The sequence below is a fragment of the Penaeus japonicus genome, unplaced genomic scaffold (genome assembly GCF_977035675.1).
Source record: "Penaeus japonicus unplaced genomic scaffold, GWHDUDI00000001_assembly GWHDUDI00000003, whole genome shotgun sequence".
In the NCBI taxonomy this organism is placed as follows: domain Eukaryota; kingdom Metazoa; phylum Arthropoda; class Malacostraca; order Decapoda; family Penaeidae; genus Penaeus; species Penaeus japonicus.
The window spans coordinates 2,622,031-2,637,530 of record NW_028234405.1 but is presented as its reverse complement, the minus strand read 5'-3'; the positions used below and the strand labels follow the sequence as shown (position 1 = coordinate 2,637,530).

The 15,500-nt window shown below is 50.1% G+C and overlaps 1 protein-coding gene across 1 annotated transcript in view; it reads left to right on the top strand.

Moving 5' to 3' along the window:
• The first annotated feature begins 207 nt into the window (after positions 1–207).
• The window catches only part of LOC122246192 (uncharacterized), a 176,427-nt gene continuing 161,134 nt past the window's right edge, over positions 208–15,500 (top strand). The window contains exon 1 of the mRNA XM_086554594.1: positions 208–2,047. Within this exon, the coding sequence (XP_086410720.1) occupies positions 529–2,047 (1,519 nt within the window). The 5' untranslated portion in view covers positions 208–528. The remainder of the gene's footprint in view (positions 2,048–15,500) is intronic.

Here is a 15,500-nt window from a genome sequence, read left to right as displayed (position 1 = left end):
GCGAGAGGCGCCCGTGACCTCTGGGCGGGTCCCGATGCACTCATGTGATCATCTTGACGCGTTGCATTGTCATTGCCTTATTTATACCGTGTAGCTAAACGTTCTCGACATCCCCCTCACAGTTCGCATTGACCCTTTTGAGTGAGTTAGCTTCAGCCAGAAAGTAGATGCAGTGCCTTCCGAACAAGTGAAACGACCGACTGGCTGTGCGAGCCTGCGTCAGAGTCGGCGAGGGAGAGTTGGCGAGTGGAGAGTGCGGTGCGCGAGAGACCTGGACGACGAACTAACTAACACGTCGTAGTTGTTGAGGTGCGCGAGTGCGTGGCCTAGATATACCTACCGTCCTTGGAGCGCATTCGCGGACACCACATCTGGTTATTATCGTCACCGCCGTCCCGTCGTGACGCCGCTTCGTCGAGGAGGAGTCGCGATCCACCCACAACACTGTTGGCGACCTGCGCGAAGAGCGAGTGCCTAGGAAGGGGCGCGAATGTTGACGACGACACCGATCCCGCGCAGCCACCAGTGATGCCCGTGCCCGCCGCCCTCGACTTGCCCTCGCCCACCGACCCGCAGTCCTTCTTCCGCTACCCGCCGCCAGGCCCAGGCAAGAGGTCGCCCTCGCCCGTGGCCGTGACGCCGGAGAAGGCGAAGACCCACAATGACGTGTCAGTGACCACCCTGCCCCACAGCCCCATCGTCCACCCGTACAACTCCTGTCCGTCGCCCATCTTCCAGCTGGAGTTCCCGCAGGACCTGGAGTGCCTGACGCCCAGCCCGGACCCCAGTCGGTCCGCCACGCCCGACGGCTGCCGCCACTTCCTGCAGGTCTCTCTCTCCAGGTCTCCCTCTCCCAGCCTCCCCTTCCCTCCCCCTCCTTCGTCCAGGTCCCCCTCCCCTAACCTGGAGCTTCCTTCTCCAGGGGACGTCCACGGCCGCGACTCGGCATGGTCTCCCTGGTCGTGGGCCATCAAGCAGCCTCCCCCGGCCACTGACTTCCAGTCCCCACCCAGCTACGCCCACTCCCAAGGCACCTCCACCTCCACTTCCTGCCGTGCCTCCACTCTGTCACCCGACACGTCCTTCTCCACCTCTACCTCGGTCTCCAACAATACCTCCGCTTGCTCCACCAACCCTTACAGAAGTGAGAATTACACCTCCTCTTACCACACCTGCACCTCGTCATCCGCCTCCCAGGCCCTCGAGCCTCCTGCCCTGTCCTGCAGCTCAGCGTCCTTCAATCCTCCGTCCTCCCGCCCAGCCTCCACCGATCCTTCCTCCACCGCCCCCCTGCCCGGCTCTGGCTCCTCGCAACCTGCACCCAAGCTCGCTCGGCCGACCTCCATCTCCCTTAAGCCCTTCGTCACTCTCGGCCATTCTAAGCCTCCCTCCGATCCCCGCCCGCTCGCCGTCTCACGCCCTGCTCCGGCAGCGGGAAGGCTCGAGCTCCAGACTGGACGGGACTTGGTGCTGGGCGGGTGGCTCGGCTGCGGCCGGACGTCAGGGATGCTCGGCATGCTCTTCTCCGCCGTCGGGAATTGCATGCGGACGATAGAACCTGCGCAGCGTAACCTCATCGACGAACCGGAGATGGTGCACGAGGCGCGGGAGGACATGTCGCCCAGCTCTCTTCTCCCTCAAAGGAGAGCCGGCGTGACGCACGAGAAGCAAATCAACCGCGCCCAAGGGCCCGAGCTCGGCGGCGCGCGGCAGGAGAGGGAGGCCTTGGAGAGAAACCGAGACGAGGATATCTGCATCATTGAGGAGTACTGCGACGCGGAAGAGGAGCTCCCCCAACGCCCCACGCACTCTGTCCCTGGCGTCCACCTCCCTCACGTCGACCCACACCACGGCGCCAGGAACTACAACGTCAACACTAGGGCCATCAACAAGAACACCACCTCCGCCACCACGGCCAACCCCTCCACGAAGCTAGGCAAGATCGCTTCGGCTGTGAAGGGCTCTGCCACACGGCGCCCCTTGGTGCTGCTCATTGGGGAATCGCTCAGGACTGCCCGGGCTTACAAACGCTCCAAATCCTCCTCAGGTAGGTACGAAGGACAAGTTCCTCATATATGCTTTTTACACACAGGGAAACGATAAATCGAGTTTTTTATATGGAATATGATTCTTAATTCGTCATTCGCTTTAGACCTCGACAGCGGGGAACGGTGTAGGGAACAACTATTCTGTGCGTGTCTCTCAGTCTGTGTCACGTGGGCGGATCCTGCTGACATACCAGTTTGTTTTTAACGATTTTCGTCCTCGTTCCAGTGCCGGCAGATTGTTAATATGCAAACAGCGTTAGGACTGTGATTGGGTTGCCGGGCGACGGAATTTGCTGATGACGATTCGAAATGCACAAAACTTGGCAGATTTTCAAGTTTATAGATTTGCCCACACGGTGATGAGGAAATGTTGATATATATTTGGTTTAAAATGGATATGGAGTAATGTTAGTATTTCGAAGACTCTGTACGATGGCCTCGTTGTGATCCCTATGTTCCGGTATGATGCACATAATCAGACCTGACACAAGTCTTACAGCGGCGCGGATGCCGTTTTCGTTGACAATGAACATGATAAAAGAGTTTTTTTGCCTGTGGTAGAAGGTCCATTGTTGTTGCATTTTGTAGGAGATTGTTCCCCCCCCCCCCCCCCCCCCCCCCCCCCCCCCCCCCCCCCCACCCCCCCCCACCCCCACCCCCCCCCCCCCCCCCCCCCCCCCCCCCCCCCCCCCCCCCCCCCCCCCCCCCGCGAATGTCGATTTTGCTCTTATTTTCTCGGGGATTATTGGAGTGTTTTTTTTCTCAGTTTTAGTTTTTGTTTTTTGTTTTGTTTTTGTTTGCTGAGGGTGTGTTCTTCCGTTGTTCTGTTTCCACGCTCTCGTTCCCGTCTCCCGAGTGATCCGCTGGATTGGAAAGGTCATCGCCACTTGCATTGGCTCCGCTATCCATCGCGCATTTGACTTTTCTGTCTCTCTTTTTTTCTCCCCTTCTTCATCAAGAACAGTCGATTTTCTTCATTCGTGTTTCTATTCATGTTTCTTTGCAATTGTCTTTTTCATTTTTTTCCATATCTGCGGATCAGAGCGTGATTGTTAGCATAGATAGTATCTTCCTTTACTTTCCCTTTCTTACCCCTTCCTTTCCTTGATTTCCTCCTTTTTCTTTCTGTCTCGTCCTTCTCTCCTTCATTCCATTACTTTCGTTACTCCCTGCTGTGCTAAGTGACTGCTCTCCCCTCCCTTCCCCCATCCTTCCCCTCCCCTCCTGCCCCATCCCCATCCCCCGTTTTTGTTGTGTTGTTTTTTCTCTCTCCCCTCCCCTCAGACTCCCTCCCCTCCAAGTGCCATGCACCTTCTTCTCCCTCCCGTTATTTCCCCTCTCTATCCCTCTTCTCTCCCCTCCCGTCCCCTCTCTATCCCTCTTCTTCATCCTCCCCCATTCCTCCTGCCCCCCCTTCTTCCCCTCCCTCCCCTCCCCTCCCCCTTCTCCCATACCCGTCCTATATATCCCCCTCCCCTCCTCCCCTCCTTGTTTACCTGCCCCCCCCTGTTCCACAACCCTCCCCTCCCCCCCCTTCTCCTCTCTTAGACAAACCCCTTGATCACCTTCCATCAGGACCGCCGCCCAGGAGGATCACCCCGAGAGATCAGGGACAGGCACTGACCACGCTTACATTGTCCTTCCCATCCCCCGCAGGGCCTCATGGCGTGACCTCGTGACCCCTGACACACCGTGGAAGGAAGAAAGGGGGGGTGGGGAGCGATGGGGGAGAGCGATGGGGGAGCGATGGGGTAAGGGGGGTAGTAGAGGGTAGATGGTGGAGATTGGGTGGGGTTTGGGGGAGGGAGAGGGGAAGGAGGGGGGGAGGGGAGAGGAAGAGCTGCGTCACTGGGCATGACTCACTTGTGTTTATTTATGTGCATTGAGTGGGTTTAGGTGTGTGAGGGTGATAGACAGATAGAATGGTAAAGTATGTGAGTGAGACAGATAGAATGAGGATAAAGTATGTGAGTGTGAGTGTGAGTGTGAAAGAGTGAGTGTGCAAGAGCGAGAGGGAGAGTGAGAGTAAACGAACGAGGGCGAGAGTAATAGAGTGAGAGTGAGAGTGAAAGTGAAAGTGAAAGAGCGAGAGAGTGAGAGGTAGAGCTGCGAGAAGCGAGAGGCGAGAGGGAAAGGAAAAAAAGAAAACAAAAAATCTTGTGTCCTTGTGATTGTATAATGGGGGGGAGGGGGGACGGATAAATAAAGATACAATAGAAAGAGAACGAAGCAGAGATAAACAAGAGAAGGGAGAAACTAATCAGCAACAGGAAGGAGATTGCATGCTGTTGATCATGCAGGTGAAGTCCCAAGCATCTGGGACGGGATTGCGGCGGATGTCACCACGTGTGTAGGGCTAATGTGATCTCATCCCTTCCCCGCCCACGCGCACTTCTCCATTCAAATGGCCTTTCGAGCTCTCACGCGCCCACGCTTGGCCGTTAGGCTTGCTGTCTGACCTTTACACAAGATGGAAAGGGAGAGAGGGAGGTAGAGAGAAAGAGAGGTAGAGAGGTAGAGAGGAAGAGAGAAGGAGAAAGAAGGAGAGAGGAAGATTTCACCTTCCCTTCCCTTTCCTCTCCTCCCCTTCCCTTCACTTCCCTTCCTTTTCATCTCCCCTTCCCTTCACTTCCCTTCACTTTCGTCTTCCCTTCCCTTTCATCTCCTTCCCTTCCCTTTCACCTTCCCATCCCTTTCATCTCCTTCCCTTCCCTTCCTTCCCATCCCTTTCCTCTCCTTCCCTTCCCTTCCCTTCCCTTCCCTTCCCTTCCCTTCCCTTCCCTTCCCTTCCCTTCCCTTCCCTTCCCTTCCCTTTCGCCTTCCCGTCCCTTTCATCTCCTTCCCTTCCCTTTCACCTTCCCATCCCTTTCCCCTCCTTCCCTTCCCTTCCCTTCCCTTCCCTTCCATTCCCTCCCCTCTCCTTCCCTTCCCTTCCCTTCCCTTCCCTTCCCTTCCCTTCCCTTCCCTTCCCTTCCCTTCCCTTCCCTTCCCTTCCCTTCCCTTCCCTTCCCTTCCCTTCCCTTCCCTTCCCTTCCCTTCCCTTCCCTTTCCCTTCCCATCCCTTTCATCTCCTTCCCTTCCCTTTCACCTTCCCATCCCTTTCACCTCCTTCCCTTCCCTTTCACCTTCCCATCCCTTTCATCTCCTTCCCTTCCCTTTCACCTTCCCATCCCTTTCATCTCCTTCCCTTCCCTTTCACCTTCCCATCCCTTTCATCTCCTTCCCTTCCCTTTCACCTTCCCATCCCTTTCATCTCCTTCCCTTCCCTTTCACCTTCCCATCCCTTTCATCTCCTTCCCTTCCCTTTCACCTTCCCATCCCTTTCATCTCCTTCCCTTCCCTTTCACCTTCCCATCCCTTTCATCTCCTTCCCTTCCCTTTCACCTTCCCATCCCTTTCATCTCCTTCCCTTCCCTTTCACCTTCCCATCCCTTTCATCTCCTTCCCTTCCCTTTCACCTTCCCATCCCTTTCATCTCCTTCCCTTCCCTTTCACCTTCCCATCCCTTTCATCTCCTTCCCTTCCCTTTCACCTTCCCATCCCTTTCATCTCCTTCCCTTCCCTTTCACCTTCCCATCCCTTTCATCTCCTTCCCTTCCCTTTCACCTTCCCATCCCTTTCATCTCCTTCCCTTCCCTTTCACCTTCCCATCCCTTTCATCTCCTTCCCTTCCCTTTCACCTTCCCATCCCTTTCATCTCCTTCCCTTCCCTTTCACCTTCCCATCCCTTTCATCTCCTTCCCTTCCCTTTCACCTTCCCATCCCTTTCATCTCCTTCCCTTCCCTCTCACCGTCCCATCCCTTTCATCTCCTTCCCTTCCCTTTCACTCCCATCTCCTCCTATCTCATATCCTCTCCTTTTCTCTCCTATCTCCCCTCCCTTCCCCTTCACTCCCTTCCCTTCCCTTCCCTTCCCTTTCACCTTCCCATCCCTTTCATCTCCTTCCCTTCCCTTTCACCTTCCCATCCCTTTCACCTCCTATCTCCCCTCCCTTCCCCTTCTCTCCCTTCCCTTCCCTTCCCTTCCCATCCCTTTCATCTCCTTCCCTTCCCTTTCACCTTCCCATCCCTTTCACCTCCTTCCAAATTCTCTCAGAATCCAGAAGATTAAAAATCCGCTTGTAATTCTACCCCGCCGCGTGCATGTCCGTGTAAGCCCAAACATGCATGGGTGGCGTGAAGGGCGTGGTCTAGACAGTTACAGATCAAGGGATCATGCGTGGGCCCCCCCTTGCTTTGCCTGTGTTGGTCATGGGCGAGAGGCGGTCGGTCAGTCGGCGGGACCTCCGCTCCGCGCCCATGCCCCCTTGAGCAACTCTCTCTTTCTCTCTAGGATGCCCATTACTATAACGTTTTGTTGTATTTGTTTCGTTTTATTGTTATTATTATTGTTATTATTATTGTTATTGTTATTGTTATTATTATTATTTTTATTATCATTATTATTATTATTGTTGTTGTTGTTGTTGTTGTTGTTGTTGTTATTATTATTATTATTATTGCTATTATTATTATTGTTATTATTATTGTTATGGTTATTTTTATTATTATTATTATTATTGTTGTTGTTATTATTATTGTTATTATTATTATTATTGCTGTTACTGTTACTGTTATTATTATTATTATTATTGTTGTTGTTATTATTATTGTTATTATTGTTGTTGTTGCTGTTACTGTTACTGTTATTGTTGTTATTATTATTATTATTATTATTATTATTATTATTATTTCACTACCTGCTCCTCCCTTCCTTCCTCCTCCTCTCCCTCCTCCTCCTCCTCCTCCTCCTCCTCCTTTCTCTGTCTCCTCCTCCCCCTTCCCCCTCCTCCTCCCCCCCTCCTCCTCCTCCTCCTCCTCCTCCTTCCCCTCCTCCTCCCCCTCCCATTCCCCCTCCCCCTCTCATTCCCCCTCCCCTCTCATTCCCCCTCCCCCTCTCATTCCCCCTCCCCCTCTCATTCCCCCTCCACCCATCATTCCATCTCATTCCCCCTCCCCTCTCATTCCCCCTCCCCCTCTCATTCCCCCTCCCCCTCTCATTCCCCCTCCCCCTCCCATTCCCCCTCCGACCTGCCTATACCATCTCACCCCCCGGGCATCCTCGCCCCTTTATTCTCGCTGCTTATCCAACTGCTCTCTCACCTTCGTTCGCGAGACATTCCTCCTCCGCCCACGCCCCCGCGACCTTCCGCGCCCAAAGCCGTCATCCCCCGAGTCCGAGCGCGTCCTCCAGGCATCAGCATCTCAATCTCTACGCCCACGATGCTTGATTCTTGTCACTTTGTTTTATTGATATTGATGTTATTTTTATTATTATTGTTATTTTTATTATTGTTATTGTTGTTGTTATTGTTGTTATTATTGTTATTATTATGGGTTATGTTGTTATATTATTATTGTTATATTATTATTTATAGTTATTATATAATTATTAGTATTTTTGTTATTTATTATTATTATTATATCATTTTCAACATCACCCATCATTATCATTATTATTATCGTTATTGTTGTTAAGGTTATAGTTATTTTCGTTTTTGTTTTGTCGCTGTTGTGTTGTATATTTTGATTATTGATAGTGAGTATTATTATTTTATTTATTATTATTATGTTATTGCTCTTATTGTTTTTTTTTCTCTTCTTCTTCTTCTTATTATTATTATTATTATTATTATTATTATTGTTATAGTTATTGTTTGTATTACTATTATCATTAATTTTTATTTTAAATATTATTTTTATTGTTTTTTTTATGAATGTTGTTACCATTATTATTATTATTATAATTGTTAGTTGTAGTAGTAGTAGTATTTCTCTAATCCCCGCACACGTGTCTTAGCCTTGATCTCTTTCACGCCCATACCTCGGTGCGTATAGCCAGCTGGACATGGGCTCTGCGTGCACGGGTGGGCTGTGGGAGAGGGGATGGGGCCGAGGGGGGGGGGAAGGGCATCGGTGTCACGCAGGCTTTCCCGCCCACGCCCGCTATTTGGCCCAGTGTAGTCTCGGGAGTGAGTTTTTTTTTTTGTTTTTGTTTTTTGCTTGATTGCCGTTGTTATTTTATGATCGTTATTGATGTTATGGGATTTTTTTATGGTGAAAATAATGGTGGTAATGACAATCAAATGGATGAGGATAATTGATGGTGATAGTAATGGTGGTCGTCTAAGTAGTGTTGGTTTTCTTTACTTCTTGGAGAATAAGAGCGTTATTTCTTCTTTTCGTCAGCGTTGTTTTTTTTGTTGTTGTTGTTATTTTTGCTCTGCTTATTATTGTTTTTGTTGTTTTTGCTTTATTTTCGTTTTTGTTGTTGCTTTGTTTTTTTTATTTCTCTCCACTGCTATTTTTCCTCTTTCTCCTCTTCCTCCCCCTCCTCCCCCCCTCCTCTTTCTCTTCGTTTTCCTCCTCCTTCCCTCCCTCCTTTTTTTCCTCTTCATCTTCCTCCTTCCCTCCCTCCCTCCCTCCCTCCCTCCCTCCCTCCCTCCCTCCCTCCCTCCCTCCCTCCCTCCCTCCCTCCTCCCTCCTCCCCTCCCTCCCTCCCTCCTCCTCCTCCTCCTCCTCTTGTTCCTCTTCTTCCTCTCTATCTCCCATTTCCCGTTATGCCTACTGGGGGAAGGCGGGCGGGCGTGATGAGGTTACCTGGCGTATGGTCGCCATTGGACACTTGACGAAGGGCGGGGGGGAGGGGGAGGGGGAAGGGGGTCTCTATTCTGTATTCAAGGGGGCTCTCTCCGCCCGACCCCTCGGCTCTCTCTTTCTTTCTGGTTGTCGGTTATGGTTATTTTTTTTTTTTTTTTTTTTTTTTTTTTTTTTTTCTTTTTTTTTAGGGGGGGGGGTAGGGAGGGAGGGTTAAATTTGGATTTTTTCTGTCTTTTTTTTTCTGTCTGTTCTGTCTCTTCTTTGCTTGTTTTTATTATTGTTATTTTTCTCTATGATTGTTTTTCTTTTTTTTCTGTTCGCTCTGTTTCTCCCTTTTCTTTCCTTTTCTTGATATTTCTCCCTCTTCTTTCTCTTCTTCCGCTTCTCTTCTCTTCTCCCTCCTCTCGTTCTCTCCCCCTCGTTACTCCCTCTCTCCCTCCCCTCTCCCCTCTCCCCTCTCCCTCTTCCTCACCCCTCTTCCTTTTCCTCTCCCTCTTCCTCTTCCTCTCCCTCTCCCTCCTCGCTCCCATCCCCAGTCTTCTTTTTCATTTCACTTCCCCAATACCCTCACTCATATCCTTTTTCCCTCCCCCCCTTTTCTCCTTCCCATTTCCTATTCCCTTTCCCTTCTCCTTCTCCATTCCCCACTCATACCCCCACCCCCACTCCCTCTCCCACTCCCACTTCCACTTCCACCCCCACCCCCACCCCCACCCCCACCCCCACCCCACTCCCACCCCACTTCCACTTCCACTCCCACCCTTAACCCCCACTCCCACTCCCACCTCCACCCCCACCCCCACCCCTAACCCCCACCCCCCACTCCCACCCCCATCCCCTTATTCAATGTAGCTCTTCCGGTTGCAACGTGGGCGTGTGAGTCGCGTGCCCTGCGTGTGTGGGTGTGTGTGTGTGTGCAACGCCACGTGATGCGGATGACGGGCGGCGGGCGAGACTGGCAAGCTCAGCACTGTATCGCCAGCTCCGTCACCACCGCATGCGCCGTTCGTTGGGTGGGGGTGGGGGGGGAGGGGAGGGGGGAGGCAGCGTTGCGGCGGCTGCGGCTTCTTCGTCTTCTTGTGACTCATCGCGTTTGCACCTTTCTTGAGCCCTCCCTTCCCCCCCTTCCTATTTAATTTCCCTCCTCCCCTCTTCTTCCTCCAACTCCCCTCCTCCCCTCTTCCTCCAACTCCCTTTCACATTTATCTCTTCCTCCTCCTCCCCTTCCTCTTCCGCCTCCTCCCCTTCTTCCACCTCTTCCTCCTCTTCCTCCTCCTTCCCTTCTTCCTCCTCCTTCCCTTCTTCCTCCTCCTTCCCTTCTTCCTCCTCTTCCTCCTCCTCCCCTTCTTCCTTCTCTTCCTCCTCCTCCTCTCCTTCCTCCTCCTCCTTCCTCCTCCTCCTCCTCTTCCTCCTCCTCCTCCTTCCTCCTCCTCCTCCTCCTCCTCCTCCTCCTCCTCCTTCCTCCTCCTCTCCCTCCTCCTCCTCCTTCCTCCTCCTCTCTCCCACTCTCCTGCTCATCCTCCTCTCCTTTCCCCACGTCCTCCTTCTCGCTCCTCCCCTTCTTCCTCCTCCTCCTCCTCCTCCTCCTCCTCCTCCTCCTCCTCCTCCTCCTCCTCCTCCTCCTCCTCCTCCTCGCGTATGTCCCGTCTCCTCGCCCATTCATTTGCTTAAAGTTCACTAGGCGACTTGATATATGTTTATTTTTTTCATATTTTTGTTTTGTTTTTGTTTTTGTTTTGTCCGTTTGTCACTAGCTTTCGTTCGGGCATCGTCGTGGCGGGTGACTGGGCTTGGCTTCTTCTCGCTGGCTTGACTGGGCGAGGTGTATGTGCGTCACCGGGGCTTATTGGAACCCGTTTGACCACTCATTGTCTGCCTTTGTCGGGGTCCATCGTGGGATCCTCTCTCTCTCTCTCTCTCTCTCTCTCTCTCTCTCTCTCTCTCTCTCTCTCTCTCTCTCTCTCTCTCTCTCTCTCTCTCTCTCTCTCTCTCTTGCTCTCCTATCTTCTCTCTTCTCCCTTTCTCTCTCCCTTTCTTCCTTTTCTTTTTCTTTCCCTCTCCCTCTCTCCCTCTCTCCCTCTCTCCCTCTCCCCCTCTCCCCCTCTCCCTCTCCCTCTCCCTCTCCCTCTCCCTCTCCCTCTCCCTCTCCCTCTCCCTCTCCCTCTCTCTCTCTCTCTCTCTCTCTCTCTCTCTCTCTCTCTCTCTCTCTCTCTCTCTCTCTCTCTCTCTCTCTCTCTCTCTCTCTCTCTCTCTCTCTCTCTCTCTCTCTCTCTCTCTCTCTCTCTCTCTCTCTCTCTCTCTCTCCTCCTCCCTCTCCCTCTCCCTCTCCCTCTCCCTTTCCCTTTCATTTTCCCTTTCCCTTTCCCTTTCCCTTTCCCACGCCCTCTCCCTCTCCATCGCCCTCTCCATCTGCACTCCCACTCCATCTGCCATTTTCTCTCTCTTTCTTGTCAAAGTATTTTTGCCTTTCCAATTAATGTTGCGTTTATTGATATCATCCCTGTGACATCATCTGTTATGCTGCGTCGTTGTCTCTTGTGATTGGCTGTCATTGTTGTTGCTTTATTTCGTTTTATTTCGTTTGTATTGTATTTTCGATTGTCTGTTTTTAAGTTCTTCTCATTGTGTTGGATGTCCGTTTCTGCTTGGTGCTATGGCTTAGTTAACCATGTTGCAATGGTGGTGAATGTATTTATTTTTTTATTATTATTATTGTTAGTAATAATAGTAGTAGTAGTAGTAGTAGTTGTTGTTGTAGTTGTAGTAGTAATATTAATAGTAATAGTAGTAGTTGTAGTAGTAGTTGTTGTAGTTGTAGTAGTAATATTAATAGTAATAGTAGTTGTAGTAGTAGGAGATGGTAATAGTCATAATGGTGGTAATAGTAATAGTAGTAGTTGTAGTAGTAGTAGGAAATGGTAATAGTCATAATGATGGTAGTAATGACATGCCGCTGTTGCTGCGATATGCACTGTTGCAATTGCAGTAATAGTTATTTGATACTGGCACCTCTTGATCGAAAACATCCAGAACGCAGTTTTTTTTTTGCGACGATTGCATATTATTTCGCACTGTTGAAATGCTCCATGTTTGCATTGTTTGTTTGTGGAAGCATGGTCGGTGGTAGGGAGGGAAGGGGAGAGGTGGGGGAGAGGGGGGGGGAGTCTGAGGGGAATTTGTATTTGTTGTCGGGTCCCCCAACTCCCCCCCCTCCCTCCCGTCACATACTTTGGTACGCTGTATATTATAGTATCCCATGTTTTAGATAGACAGCATTGCAGAGATAACGTTCAACATTATCATCCTCTCTGAATGTTGAGAAAAAACGACAATAAAGCGAAGCACCGCCCACCTGAACCAATATCCGCCCACGTAAATAAGTCCTCATCGATCTTCATCCAGGCCGGAGATCGCGCCCGCACGCCCACGCCTACGTCTTGCTCTTCCTATCCCGAAATAGTTAACCTAATGAGAATCTAAGGGGCAGGCTATCGTTTCTTGTGGGAAGGCGAGGCGAAAGAGGGGGAGGGGAGGGGAGGGGAGGGGTGGGGTGGGGTAGGAGGGGTAGGAGGGGAAGAAGGGGAGGGGTGGGGTGGGGGTTAGGAAGGGTAGGAAGGGATGGGAGGTGAGGATAAAAGTGGGAGTTAAGTCTTGTGAGCAGGTGCATGGAAATACACACGCACACGCACGCATACAAACACACACACACACACACACACACACACACACACACACACACACACACACACACACACACACACACACACACACACACACACACACACACACACACACACACACACTCACTCGCTCGCTCCCTCCCTCCCTCCCTCCCTCCCTCCCTCCCTCCCTCCCTCCCTCCCTCCCTCCCTCCCTCCCTCACTCCCTCACTCGCTCGCTCTCTCGCTCATGTTTCCGCTCTATTTACTTTCTCACTCGTCGCTTTATAACTCCAGCAACGACCCTGCTTGACACCCAGGCTCGGACATCGTAATATTTATAAAAACGAGGAACACGAAGGAACAGCGATAGAAAGGGTTGCCCGGACTAAAAATATATATATACACACCAGGTATAACAATGGAGACACACTTCCCCTCCCTGTGTATACCCTCCCCCCCCCCACCCCCTACCCTCCCTGCCTCTTGTTTTCTCTCCCCCTCTTTCGTACTCCCTCTTCCTTCCTTCCTCCTTCCCTCTCACTCTTTCCCTTTCTCTCGCCCTCTACGGACGCGCGCTCACTCCCTTTTCCATCCTCTTACTCCTTCTCCCCTAGTTCTCCTCTTCTTCTCCTCTAGTTCTCCTCTTCTTCTCCTCCCATACTCCCCTCTTCCCCTTTCTCTTCCCTATCCTCACCTTTGAGGGACGGACGGACGGACGGACGGACACAAGAAAGAGAAGGAGAAAGTGAGTGAGTGAGTGTGTGAGTGGGGAGGAAAACAGACGCAAGCATGACCAGAAGCACAAAAACAGAGACAGATAGAGACCGCGAGGGTAAAACACCTGAACATTTCGAAATTGTGTGTTACAACACGACCAAGGAGCTGGCATTGAAGTTTGCAACTATCGCCAACGTAGAAGGGAGCTGTGCAACATGGGTTACACAGTTTATTCTTTCCTTCTCTGTTTGTTGACTTATCTTTCAGACGTGAACAAAACAATGCGAGATCCGCATGCACACTGCATGACGTCATTTAGGCAGGATCTTGTACATTATACCTAACCAATAAACACTGTATAAGCCCTCAGCCTTGCTCTCCAGCTGATAACCTGTGCCCTTACTTATAACTGATGGCTTGTGCTCTTACTTACAACTAATGGATGGTGCTGTTACTTACAACTGATGAATTCTGTCCTTATTTACAACTGAAAACTTGTGCGCTTCCTTACAACTTTAAACCTGTGTCGATACTGAAATTGAAAACTTGTGACAGTACTTAAAACTGGTAACTTGTTTCCGTACAGCTGATAGGTTGTAACTTACAGTCCCTTCCAACCAATATTTTGTCCTTTACATCCAGCTGTACGCTCTACAGCTTCGTTGTATGAATACTTATTTTTGGATACAAGCTGAAATTGCTATTACTGATAAGCCTAAGGAAGCGTAAAAAGTCTTATTAAAAAAAAAATACGAGTCGATAGGCCTGCCGAGATAAGGAGGTACCCACTAGCGGATTCGTCTTGAGGGTAATAGGGTAGGCCTACTCTAGAGTTCAGTGCCTGGCCAATTTTAAGATGTAGGAGGAGCATGTGTTCTCAGGGAAGGGTCGCTCAGCCGAAGGTCGAGAAGAAGGCTTAAGGGCGCTCTCGGTTTTACACGTGGTCTGAATGTTTAAAAGGAAAAGCTTTGCCGGATTATCCTCTTTGACTTGGTTCCTTCTTATCCCCCTTTCCCTCCCCCTTTGCCCCACTCCCCACTTCCCTTCCCTTCCCTTCCCTTCCCTTCCCTTCCCTTCCCTCACTCCCTGGACACTTCTTCCCCTTTTGTTTGTTTGTTTGTGGATCTGTTCTTGTTTTGGTTGTATTTTTGTATTTCTGTTGTTATTATTATTACTATTGTTACTATTGTTGTTGTTATTGTTATTATTTTTGTTGTTCTCGTTATTGTTATTGTTTTTGTTGTTATTTTTGTTGTTTTATTATTATTGTTATTGTTTTATCATCATCATCATCATCTTAATGGTAATATATTTTTATTATTATTGTCATTACTTTTATTATTATTATTACAATAACAATGATAATATATCCTTTTATTATTATTGTTGTTATTGCAACTATTGTCATCATCATTATTATTATTATTATTATTATCATCATTATTATTATCATTATCATTATCATTATCATTATCATTATCATTATCATTATCATTATCATTATCATTATCATTACTACGGAACCTAGATGATACACACTGACACGTGCTCAGTACACTAGGAAGACACACACACTACCTGCTGGTTCTGCTGACACAGATGTGTAAGACTTCAATTGCCGAGGAAGCCGGAGAAAATGCGTGCTTGCCTTCTGCGTTTGTTTGGGGGCTTGTGTTTGTTTGTTTTTTGAGGGTTGTTGTGGTGGTGGTGCTTTTGCGCGCGTGTGGGGGTGGGTGGGTGGGTGGGTGGGTGATTGAGTGGGTGGGTGGGTGAGTGGGTGGGTGGGTGGGTGGGTGGGTTGGTGAGTGAGTGGGTGGGTGGGTGGGTAGGTGTGTTGGTGGGTGGGTGGTTGAGTGGATGGGTGGGTGAGTGAGTGAGTGAGTGGGTGGGTGGGTGGGTGGGTGGGTGGGTGGGTGGGTGGGTGAGTGGGTGGGTGGGTGGGTAAGTGGGTGAGTGGGTGAGTGGGTGAGTGGGTGAGTGGGTGAGTGAGTGAGTGAGTGAGTGTGTGTGTGTGTGTGTGTGTGTGTGTGTGTGTGTGTGTGTGTGTGTGTGTGTGTGTGTGTGTGTGTGTGTGTGTGTGTGTGTGTGTGTGTGTGTGTGTGTGTGTGTGTGTGTGTGTGTGTGTGTGTGGGTGTGTGGGTGTGTGGGTGTGTGTGTGTGTGAGTGGGTGAGTGACTGAGTGAGTCAGAATGTTTGTTTACTTGTGTTTGTATAGATATATGTTTCCACGTGTGTATATTTGTGTATACCTATGTATGATTCTGTTTGCGTAGATGATGTTTACACGAGTATTTTACAGGTATGATTCTCGGATTTAACTTTTCCCTTGTATGACGAGAGAAGGCTAACATGTTTTTTTTCTTCTTTTTTTTCTCTCTCTCTCTCTCTCCATAAATCCCCGCTGACGAGCGATATGGCGCAGTTATTTTTTCCC